This window comes from Helianthus annuus, chromosome 6 (genome assembly GCF_002127325.2).
Source record: "Helianthus annuus cultivar XRQ/B chromosome 6, HanXRQr2.0-SUNRISE, whole genome shotgun sequence".
NCBI classification, from domain to species: Eukaryota; Viridiplantae; Streptophyta; class Magnoliopsida; order Asterales; family Asteraceae; genus Helianthus; species Helianthus annuus.
This window is the reverse complement of record NC_035438.2, coordinates 98,375,200-98,388,088: the sequence shown is the minus strand read 5'-3', so window position 1 is coordinate 98,388,088 and position 12,889 is coordinate 98,375,200. Positions and strand designations below refer to the sequence as shown.

The following is a 12,889-nucleotide window of genomic DNA, read 5'->3' as shown; positions in this document are numbered from 1 at the left end:
TTTTGCATAATGATTGGATGACTGAACTGATGAGCTTTTATTTTCATTTTGAAAATTTTTCGAATTTTTAACTTTTTGTTTCTGTTCTATAATCTTCTTAACAGGTTTTTGCTTTGAGCATTCACCTATTTCAGTAGATTGCAAAACAGTATTTTAAAAATTTTCTTTTAATTCCAAAAATATTTTTCTTTTTTCTTCTTTTTCTTTCTCATCATCAGATTTATCATCACAATCTTCAATTTTGACTTTGTCAAAATTTGTGACATTGTCACTTATTGGAACTGAATTGATCGGTTTTGGACATACAAGATCTGGTAATGATGATGAAGTCACAAAGCCTTTCAATTTCTTTTCAAGCTCATCAATTTTATTTCTTGCACTCTCAGCTTCATTTTCAAGCTGAGAGATTTTCTCAAGATGAGACTTGATTGTCTTTTCATTTTCAACTTTATTTTTCTCTAAAACAGAATTTTCATTTTCTAAAACTTTTATTCGATTTTCAAAAACCTTTTCTTTTTCTTTTGAAACTTTATTTTCTAATTTTGCCCAAAACAATTCTTCATGTTCTAAAGTGTTTAGCTTATTCTTAAAATCTTTTTCAATTTCCAACTTTTCATTTTCTAAAATTGTTATTTTATTTTGAAACACTTTTTCATTTTCTTTAAGATTTTTGTTCTCTAATGTCAAACTCTCAACGTCCTTCAAGAGTTTGACATTTTCTGCTCTTGCTTGAACACATTTTGAGCAGTTCTTATCAATCTTTTCAACGTCAGCTTCCTCCTCAATCTTGGAAACTGGAGTTTCTTTAACCTGATTCTTCTTTACTTGAACCTCTTTTTCATCTTTGACTTCTGAATACACTTGTTCAGAACTTGAAGTTTCATTTGTTGATGTACTTTGTTCTTTATCTTCACCGTTCTATGATAATTCAGTTGACTCATCTTGCTTTGATTTTTCTGGGTGAGCACAAACAACCTGTTTTATCTTAGATTCAACACTTTCTTCTACATTTGCCACCTTTTGATTCTTCTTTTTCGCAACAAGTTTATTCTGGAGCTTGTCAATTTGTTCTGCAAAAGATTCATTAACCATTTCAGACGAAAATAACTATTTATAAAACTCAAGTTTTTCAAATTCTTTGCTATCATCATTACACTCTTCATCAGATGAATATGAATGATCAAAAACTGGAGCTCTTTCTGAAACAACTTCTGAAACTTTTTCATCTTTTTCAGAACCAACTTCTAAATTCTTTTCAGTTTTATCTACAACAATTTCTAAATCCTTGTTTATTGAAACTGATTTTCTTGAAATTGAATTTTTGTTGAAAATATCATCATCAAAAGAACTTTCTTTTTCAGATATATAATTATGACACATTTCAAGTTCATCATCACTATCCATGTTTTGGTAACAGTTTTCATAATATCAGTCACTTTCAAACGAAACCAATCTTTCAAACGGAATTCCTCCTCAAGCAAAATTTCTTCCCAAGCGAAATAACCTTCAAATTTCACATGGGTCAGAAAAAATTAATCTGATTGGACCTCTAATGTTAGTGGATCTGATTAATTCAATTATCAATGTATGATTTGACCGAAAAAACCACTAGTTCGACAACTTCAATTCATGATGTTTCTCATTGACCAACACACAACTTAGCTCTCATTGGACCTCAATATGCATGACCGACAATTTAGAATCACAAGACACTTTAATTGGGCCGATTACTGAATAACCTTTTCAAGCGGAATACTTGCTCAAGCGAAATCAGGCAATAATTTTTCAAGCGGAATAAGGTGTATTTCAAGCGAAATAAGGCACTTTCAAGCGGAATAAGATTTCAAGCTGGTTTCGCTTGAAATTACACACTAGTTCAAGCGGAATATGCTTTTTCAAGCGGAATATGCTTTTTCAAGCGGAATCAAGGTGAACTTTCAAGCGAAATCAGGCTGTTTACACGAAATCGGACCTAAAAAATCAGATTTCTCCTAAACGGCTAGGAATTAGGATCTGAAACTTGGTAGGGTTATAGATCAGGTGTTTTCGCACAACATATTAAAAAATCATGAATTTTCGACCGTAAAAACCCGTTCAATTTGACGATTTTCAGTGAAAAACGTGATAAAAATGAAAAAGATGAAGAAATAGATGAAATTCGGATCTGAAATCGATGAAATCCTGTACGAATCTATGTGTTTGATCAGTGCAATCGAGCTCCTGCTCTGATACCACTTGTAGGACCGGTTTTGACACCAAACGATTGCGTAACGATTATTAATTATAGGGGAGATGCATGGTGAAAACAGCGACACGATTCTTGTGTCTTTTCATATTCTTTAAGGAATTAAATAATTAAATAATTAATCATCCAAATGGTGAAAACAGCGACACGATTCTTGTGTCTTTTCATATAAAAAAATGGAGAAGTATAGCTAGATTTGAGGAGGATAAAGAATTGGCTAGTCTCTATAAAATTGCAGAAGAATTAGAAGTGGTGGCTGAATCCGCTACTCTTAAATGTGGGGAGAAAAAATTAAGAGTGGGAGTTAGACAAAAAATTAAAAGCATGGAAAAAGCTAAGGTGAAAGATCTCCATCAAAAGTCGCGGCTGAAATGGATCAAGTATGGGGACGAAAATACGTCTTTTTTCCACGGGATCATAAACACAAAAAAAGCAAGCAACCGGCTGAACGGGCTAAATATAAATGGTGTTTTGTTCGTTTTGTTCTGTTTTCGACTTTTCCCCAACCCCTTGCTGGGCTCTATATATTTATATATATAGTGTGTTTGCCGCTAAAAAAAAAGAAAACAACACACGGTAAATTAAACAAATAACTAGTTAATTAAAAACGAGACACCACGTAAATTAAACAAATAAAATGATTTCAAACGAAATTTCTCACTCAAGTTTGTCATGCATGATTACAATATGATCCATATATGCACGAACTGGCCCACACACTCCTAGAAAACTGGACATTTAGATCCAATGCATTTGAGAAGATCCAGCTTTCTAATTCAAGTTTTTAGATCCAACGCATTTGAGAAGATGCATATAGTGGATTCAGAAGATAACTAGCATTAGATTTCTCTTTTCTCTTTGAAAACAAATCTCCCAGAAGTGGAACAATCGGCTTTTTCTTCACCACTTTCCTCCCTCCACCACCGCTTACCTTCGGAGCCCAACCAGGCGACGAGCTCAGCGCCACCAGCGCATTCTCTCCGGCTTCAGCTTTAGTGATCTTTGATATGTTCTTTTGTAGTTCCGCGTTTAAAGACGCCAAAGCCACCTCAGTTTCGGACTCTCTTTCTTTCAGTAGCTTCAACTCCTTCTTGGTTTCTTCGAGCTCCAACTCGAGCTTTTTCAGCGAGCTAACGAGCAACAATGGTGGTTCTTCAGTTTCCCGGGGTGGGGAGCATGATCTCCATGACGTTTGAGAGCTGTGTGTGGATTTCCATGATGCTGTTTCATGTTTTGGTAAGGTGAAAGGTGGTTTAGGTGATGGTAAGAAGATTTCGCCGGTTAGAAACCGCTCCCCGAATATCTCTACCGCTTCTTTGACGGACCTGAAAGCGCTGGAGGTGTCTACATTGGCGCTGTAGTCCACAGTCCGTGGCGGCGGCGGCAGTGAAGCGTTTTCCGGTAGGATTTTGGTGTCCATGATGGTGGAAATGAGGAGGCAGTGAGAAGTTACGTGTTGGTTTTATGATAATTGGTGAGGGTGGGATTTCTTTGCTTTTACTTCAAAAGTTGGTTGAGAGAGCTTGGGTTGATGGTTAGGGTTTGCTCTTATGTGAAGGCTAATAATGGTAAACAAATTGACAGGTCAACTACTTTGACTTTTTACTTAGTCAACTGATTAAGTTTAATTTGCAAGATTATGACATGTTTGTGATCTCCTATATAAGGTTATGGTACTAGGTTATCATAAGACCACCGGTTGCTTAATTGGTCAGTGTGATGATGAGTTCAAGGAGTATTCGGTAATTTACGGTTCTTGTTTTTGTTTGTGTTTTTTTCTTCATGGTATGGAATGCATTAAATCCTGTTTGAATAGTTAATTTAAGGGGGTCCACACATATCCAATAATCCAATAATATTTATATGTATGTGACGACGGGGCCCCCACCTCCAAGACCAGCAGGCCTATTATTTGTCATATACGAGTTGGGCCCTAAATACTAAAGAGAGGAACGTTGTGAACTACACGAAGGATCCGAGAAAGAGAGTATGACCCTCGTAATCGTCACATCAAAAAAGTCCCTTCAAACGATTCTCTTCTTTTGTGAAGGAATCATACGAGAAATTAGGTTGGAACTGTTTTTTTTTTCATCCAAATGTCTCATAACCATCTCAGCATCGTATTCCCCTATATAAACAAGTTAATTTGCCTCTTGTAGTTCTTAAATTCAACTTTACTTGCACCCACGTCTTCAAAACCGCCAAAACAAGTCTTCATAACATTAAACGCTTTAAATGGACCCAAATTCAACTTAGACATGTTGTGTATAATATGCTTCTGGAGCTGAGTGAGATGTCGTTTAGTTGGAAGAAAATGCGTATCAGGACGTTCAACAAGATCATGGTTGTGCTCCTCAACAAACTTATAGACCTTTCATGAGCCAGCCTCAAAAAGTACACATAACAGTGCACCACAATTAGTCCTCTTTGAAAAGTTGGATCGCACAATTCGTTCCTTTTGATTGGGGTCCAACGTATCAACCTTCTTGTCTTATATACCCTAGCTCTCGTACACATGTAATACTTAATATGTCTTTCACCTTTGGCTGTCACACCCCGACCACGTAGAACATACAAAACGTGGCGGAAACGTCGGGGAGTGTTGTAACAGAATCAATTGTTTCAAATCCATGGCAATTGAAGTTTCGTTTTATTAATCAAACATGAATGTTTACATGGTTTAAACAAGAACCAAAGAGTACATAACATAAATTAACTAGTTCTTGTCTCGTTTTAAGGCACTAAGGCACAGGTCCGCCTACGTATGTCTTGATAAGTCCTATGCATCATCTCCTGAAAACACATGTGAAAATAGGTACGTCAGCATAAAAATGCCTGTGAGATATATTGGTTTTGTGAAAACGGAATTCATGACTTATGTTTGAGAAAATGTTTAGTCATGAACCTTGTAATTTGCTTTGTCTTGTAAATCGTTTGAAAAACGATAAGATCAGATGATATGTATAAATAAGAGAACACTGTATGGTTAAACGGATAACCATGTAAAATGAGTTTGTGTAAGATAAGTCGTTTGTAAAACAATGTCTCGTGAAAAGTGTGTTATTTGTATAAAATGTCATATGTCTCAAATTGAAATGATTCAAATAACGCTACAATATGTAATACCATACAAATACTTATATATAGGACGTACCAGCGGCGTATCCACCATGCTTGTATCATATTACACACGCCTCGTTACTTAATCACTTACTCAAACCAAACCATCAAGATGAAATGTTTAACAATTGTGGAAATGTTCATGTATAGTCAAATGTCTATTGTCAAATGTAAATCATGTCAACAGATACAACTGGTTTACACGGTTCAATGGTTACAAATGGTTCATATAATCGAAGGGTTAAGACAGTTCACATTGTCAAATGGTTACAACGGTTCAAATTGTAGTATAATGTGTTCATATGCTGGATGAGCATATGCAACAAAAATGCAATGTAAAACAATGTACTAAGTACGCACACAATAGGCATACATAGCATGTAATGTAAAGCAATGTACTAAGTACGCACATAATGGGCATACATAGCATGTAATGTAAGGCAATGTACTAAGTACGCACACAATGGGCATATATAGCATGTAATGTAAAGCAATGTACTAAGTACACACACAATGGGCATACATAGCTTGTAATGTTAGGCAATGTACTAAGTACGCACACAATGGGCATACATAGCATGAAATGTATTGTAAAGTGATGTACTAAGTATGCACACAATGGACATACATAGCATAGACACAATGAAATCATGTACTATATATGTACTATCGAACATAGCAAGTATATGATGTGGAAACAGGAAAGCACGAAAGTAGCAAGTAGGCACATGTGTTTCATCCCAAAACAGTTTGGAAAACAGTAAAAGAGGGGTTCAATGTACTCACCTGAGATTGCTTTGACGTTCTTGTATAATAACCAAACAATGCTAGAGATCACGGAATATCAAACGGCACCTAGTAGGTAGCTATGTTAATATACCGGACCTAAATCGGAAGGATCGGATAGTATGCGGGTTCGTAAACCAAACGAGTATGGAGACTCGTGTAATATGGTTTAACAAAGCCTTCATACTAAAATGAAACCTAACCTAAGTGCTTACGGCCCATTACGACTCGTTTAGGTAGCTTATGCTACCTTAACGTGTCGTTCGCGTAGAACGCGTTTGGAATGCCTAACATTGTGACCACAAGGCATAACCTCGGAAGGTTATAGCTATGGTCACCTAATGTGTTTGGTCGGATCCTAATGATTGACCAAATGGGTCGGGTTCGAAAGTATAAGCGATGGTTTAGATCGCTTACCTTACGACCCTATATAAGCACTATACTAAAAGTGACGAGCTAAGCATGTTAGGACATGCTTAACTAAGTTTAGAAAACAGGTTTGGCATCAAAACAAACGGCTTTGATGCTCACGAGTAGTTTGGTTACAAAATACGCAAGAATGCGCATTTTGGCCGAAACTACGACTTGTCACTGAGCCTAGATAACGTGGTAATCAGTAGGTATAGTCGCCATGGACTATAACCATCGTGATCACGCTCATGTTATGAAGTTCCAATGAACTTCGTGTTGACCATAGGCTGGTCAACGTAGAAAGTCAACAAAACATTGACTTTCGGACTCGAAAAGTGAATAAAAGAACGAAAGAACACTTACGAAGGATCCCCGAATGCTAATCTAGATCAAAATGGCTCAGGTATGAAACAAAGGTTCCAACTTAGAGCTTTTGATCAGATTTTTGTGGGTTTTCACCAAAAAGGGGGGGGGTATTTATAGGAAAAGTAAAGCTGTTAGGATCGTTTCTTGAATATCGTGCCACGATCCAAGCCTTACACTTGTCAAGATGTTGTGGTGGCTTAATGTGACCCTTAGCTCCTGAGATGGTGAAAGGGCATTGCCCTTTGGAGTGTTTGAAAGGCCAATCTTAGCAAGAAAACAACTTTTCTGTTACTGAAGGGGCCATGTGGCCCGCATCAGGATATGCACAAACTCAGGCGGGCCGCCTGGGCCTGTCTGATTTGCACATACTTTCAGAAATGGCAGTTTTGGTCCCTGTAAGCGAATTAACTTGTTTTTGCCATATCAAAGCCTTCAAAACTTATTTCTAAGTTATGTGAAGGTTATTTAAGGTATGTTAAGTATATGTTGATGTTTCAGAGTATTTGTCGCATTTAAACTGAGTACGTTTACGCACCAGTTTGCGTATAATTCTCCAGAAAGCGATGTAAAGTTTGAAATTGAACAAGAATTGATATGTGCAAAAGATACACATATTTATACAAGATCCCAAGTATGAAATACGAGATTTCATCGGCTTGGTATTTGTTTGATGGTCGTGGTGACACAGGTGTCACATTGGCGTTTATCTTTCCAGTCCCTTTCCTGACAGAAAAACTACAAGCCTTGGCATATGTAACATACATTGAATAACAATCATCGAGGCTTGTGAATATCATGTCCATTTTGGGCTTTATCTCTTCACTAACGTCAGGAATGATAAATGGTAAACCAGTTTTGGGGCAGAACTTTTCATTCGAGGAAACACCTTCGTCCGAGAAAACACAGTGAGAAACAATTTCAGTAAAACGCCATTAAAATAGAAGTTGTCTCCTTATTACATTACCGATGAAAACTCCATTACTTGAATAATAAACAAGACATAATAAATATATAATTGAAAACGCCATAATAAAACGCCATAATGAAAATACCACTAGTTGATTAATTAACAAATATGATGAATTAACAATATTAATGAAACGTGATAATCAAAATGCCATGAGTTGAATAATTAACAATGATTAACAAATATAACATGATAATGAAAACACTATAGTTAACAAAACTGATGTTTACAAATTAACAAATAGTAAGAACTGATGTTAACAAATATTACTCAATAATATTCAAAACTAATCAGGTGTAAAACGCTAATGATCGTAAACCATAAGCATATATTAGATCACAAACGACAATTAACATTAATAATGAAAACTCCAATTATCAGTTCTTAATAATTGTTAAACAACCAATGAAAACGCCAAAAAATTGGATACATGAAGAATGCCATTGAAACATACAACGCATTGCGAAATATTATTTTGAAAGAAAAACGACAATGAAACAAGCATAAAGAACAAAACGTCATATTTGTTATATATGTGTTGCATGATTTGATGGAACAAATATGAAAACGTCATCAAATATTACTTTGTTGAACGGAATCCACGTTAGACGCGATAGAACTGGAAAGCTTGGAAAGGAGGTAATTGCTAATAGGGACTTTTTGGAGTTTTATTTGAAACATATTTATAACACGAAATATGGAGGGGAACGTGCACAATGACAATCGTACCCCTGCATATCATTTAGCGCCCCCTGCCACGTGTTGGGCCATGATCCGTTCTCACCGTTTTCACACTTTCAGTCATTTTCTCCTGATCCCATTTCTCTCTCTATATATATATATATATATATATATATATATATATATATATAGTGGAGGGTTCAAATGAGAAGAAAAATTTTGTAAGAATAAAAAGAATAAGTTTTAAACCAATAGAAATGCTCCATTTACTTTATTTAATATGTGTATTTAATGTTATTAATAAGGACATATAAGTAAATTTCTAATTGTAATTAATTAGCTAACTACTTAAATTTGTAACTCACTTTTAAATCTACTCTTTCAAGATAAAATAATTTAGGGTGAAGGACATTTTTCGACATGTGTAGGATAAATTTTAGTACGTGTAGGATAAATTCTTAAATGTGTATGATAAATTTAGATATGCGTAGGGTAAATTTCAGTAAGTGTGAAATATATGTAGGATAAATTTCGAAAATGTGTAGGATAAAATGTTTTTTGCTTTATTAATGAGAGATAACATAATTAATTGGAGGAGCTATAAACTATTTAATGTTTTACCATTATGCCCTTTCTTCTTTTTTTTTCTCAGATTAAATTTCTTCTCAAATGAACCTTCCCCTATATATACATACATGTATATATATATATATATATACATGTATATATATATATACATGTATATATATATATATATATACATGTATATATATATATAGGGGAAGGTTCATTGGTGAACACTAAAAAAGTGGGGAACAGCGGGGAACCGACTCAAACGAACTCCGATTGGACTCAATCCAACGGCGTTGGAATCGGCTCGTCGAACCCTAACTAGGATCTCTTAACCCTAAATCCTAACTACTAAACTCTAAACCCTAAAGCTAAAAAATAAGGCTAAAACCTAAGCTAAACCGTAAAATCTAAACTATAAACCCTAGAGGCTAAACCCTAAAGCTAAACCTTAAATCCTAAAGCTAAACCCTAAAGCTAAACCCTAAATCTATACCCTAAAGCTAAACCCTAAAAGCCAAACCCTAATGTATTTAGGGTTGAGGGTTAAGAGATCCTAGTTAGGGTTCCACGAGCCAGTTCCAACGCCGCTGGAATGAGTCCAATCAGAGTTCGTTTGAGTCGGTTCCCCACTTTTTTAGTGTTCCCCAATGAACCTCACACTATATATATACAGAGGCCGGTTAACATACAAATACACTAATCGTACATTATGTACGCTACAACCACAACCGTTAGATCATCTCAATTATACCCTGTGCTTAACTATTAAATTAAATAAATTAAAATATATATATGAAACCGCCAAGGTTAAAATCGTCCATTACGAAATCAAAAACCCCTGATAATCAGCAAACCAAACCTCAAAATCATACCGTAAGATTCTTGTTCAAAATCGTATTCGAAAATCCAACAAGTAATCAAAAATCGATCCATTCTTATTCACCAACTCCTTCTGCGAATTGAACTTCTGTTGAATTTGGAAGTTCAGAAATGAAACAAATCGATAGACCATCTATCGAAGAAGATGATGCATGATGAAAATCAAATAAAAAAAGCGAAATACATATCAAACGTGCGAAAAACATTTCAGACAAAAAGAAAGGTTGTTTTTTTGTAAAGTTTGCGAAATCATGTAACATTACATGCGATTACAAAAAAGGTAATATGTTTAAGATGTCTTATGATGTGCGAATTCATGATTTTACACATGCGATTTCATAAAAAGTTAATAATCTTTGAAATTTCTTATAGTTTGCGAATTCATGCTTTACACATGCAATTTCAAAAAAAAGTTAATTGTCTTTGAGATTTCTTAAAGTTTGCGAATCCGTTTTCGATCAAATGCGAATTTGAATAAAATGCTGCTAATACTTTCAAATTACTTTGTCCTAAAAAATGCAAATTTTTTTTTACGAATTAATAACTAAAATAAATAAACATTAACTATTTTATATAAAAAAAATTAATTTATTACCGATGTGACTGTAATTTGACTTGTAATGATCAATTTTACAATAAATACTACTGAACTTACCACCCTACCTACATAATAAATTTACTATTTTAATATAAAATACCCAAGTTGTCACACCCCGAAAATATCAGAGCTGGCGTGACTGGACTGGTATCTTCATTGCACATCGGAAACAAAATAAGCTAAGACTTCTAGAAAACGAACGCCCACTAAGTACTCGAATCCTCAATGGTTCTCCTATTCCAACCGTTCCATTGTTTGAAAAGTAACCTGAGAAAGAAACATGCGAAAAATCAACATAAAGTTGAGCGAGTTCATAGTTTGTTTGTAAAAGATTTGAAATAAATCTTTTTGAATAACCGGTTTTTGAAATATTGTTGAGAAAACGAATTTAAAATCATTTTCTTGGAAAGTTATATGGAAACTTTGTATTTGTAACGCATTATATTTGCAAAAGCCTTGCATTTGTAAACTCTTGTGTTTGTAAAATTTGCGTACTGTCAATGTTCACCCTGACATTGACATCAAGCCTGCATAATCCTATGCTTTGAATTTATATAGAACATGGTATGTAATTTGTAAAGACGTATCTAAAACTGAGTTTTGTAAATGTAAGGAATATGAGATCGCTAATGGTTCGCGAGGCCACTAACATATGTAACGACGTAGGAAGCCACCAAACCTAGGCATTTTTGTCGAGTTCGACTGAGACACAAAAGCACTCATTTGTAGAAGTAGGCCAAGAGTGGGGTTGCCTGAAACCCATTAGATCTAACCCTTCTGTTCCGCGGTTTAAATGTATACGTTGACTAATGGTGCTTATGATACCCTATTCGTCACGTGATCTATGTATCATTCCTTAGTTTGATGTACCTCTTTGTACTTGTATTTTTCGTAGTTTAGAAAACTAGAATTCGTGTGTATGTACATTTCGAAAAATACGCTTGTTTGAAAAACCGGTATAGAACATAAGCTTTTCGTAAACCAATTATGTCAGTTAAAACTTGTTTGTGGAATGGTTTAGAAATATGTAATTCATGTTTATTGAAAACCTTGTATGCTTTGCAAAATGTGCATGTCTTTCCACCCCGAAAACATTTAGAAAAATTGTAAAACTGTAAAAAGCTGGGGTTATGAACTCATCTGAATATTCCTGTGCAAAGCTAGCTAAATACGTCTTCGTGATGTCGTTTCCAAGACGAGACTCGCTAGCGTGCATTCTACAATATTCCTATCACGGAATATCTTATAAGTTTCTAAATAAAGGCAGTAACTAAGCTACGTGTCACCGAGCTCCACCGAATCGTTAACCGAACGATTCAACGGTAAGTTGTTAATTTAATAAAAACTATTAAGTTATACTTGTTTAGTCCGTTTATTCGGCAGTTAATAGGTCTTGGAAAGACTTAGTTCTCGCGAGGTTTAATAAAAACAAATAAATATTTACATAAAAATACATAAACATATCGATAAGATCGCTTATCGTCCCGAGAAATCGTTTGTGTATATAGGAATATTCGTATGAAAGTAATATATAATAAACTTGTATTATATATGTTGCGTCTTGTATATATTTGCCAAAATATACGTATATGCCGTTTCGGCGTTTGTAATAAATATAAAAAGTTATATTTATTTTACAAAAGTACCATCGAGTGGTTGAATGTTTGAAATAAATAGATAAACTATATCTATTTTGTAAAAGAATTCGTGTTATACGATGTTTGAAATAAATATAATAACTATATTTATTTTTATAAAACGATATCGTGTTGTTTGATACTCGATATAAATATAGAAACTATATTTATTTATAAAAAGATTCGAGTTTAAATATAAAAACTATATTTATTTTTGTATAATAGTTTGCGTTATCGTCGTTTTTGTAAGTTGTAAAGTGTTATCGAAGATATTGAACACTTGTATTTAATTCTATAAAAGTAGTTCATAGTCGATCGGTTAGGTTTTTATATTCAGACATGTTTCGTTTTATAATAAGACGCGCTTTGGTTTTATGGATTTTCTCGAAAAACGGGCAGAGTTTCCTCTATTTTCGGACGGCCCCGACAACACAAGTTGTCGTTTTATTTTCAAAATTCAACATGATTCAACAATATATATATATATATATATATATATATATATATATATATATATATATATATATATATAATTTCGTCAAATATATCAAACGTAAATTATAAGCTCGTTTCACGTATATAAAACTTAAAAAAATAACAAAACAATCGTGCCGTTAAATCTTTAC

At 34.3% G+C, this 12,889-nt stretch overlaps 1 protein-coding gene across 1 annotated transcript; it reads right to left on the bottom strand.

Annotated features, from left to right (window-relative positions):
* Positions 1 to 2,842: 2,842 nt before the first annotated feature.
* On the bottom strand, positions 2,843 to 3,741 carry LOC110865684 (WEB family protein At1g75720). Its single transcript, XM_022115009.2, has one exon. It carries the CDS (start codon positions 3,663 to 3,665, stop codon positions 3,030 to 3,032), a length of 636 nt encoding a protein of 211 aa, XP_021970701.1. The 5' UTR covers positions 3,666 to 3,741; the 3' UTR covers positions 2,843 to 3,029.
* Between the last annotated feature and the right edge of the window lie 9,148 nt (positions 3,742 to 12,889).

Excerpts from the sequence above, each read along its gene's own strand:
- LOC110865684 (XM_022115009.2), bottom strand. The coding sequence starts at position 3,665 with ATGGACACCAAAATCCTACCGGAAAACGCTTCACTGCCGCCGCCGCCA.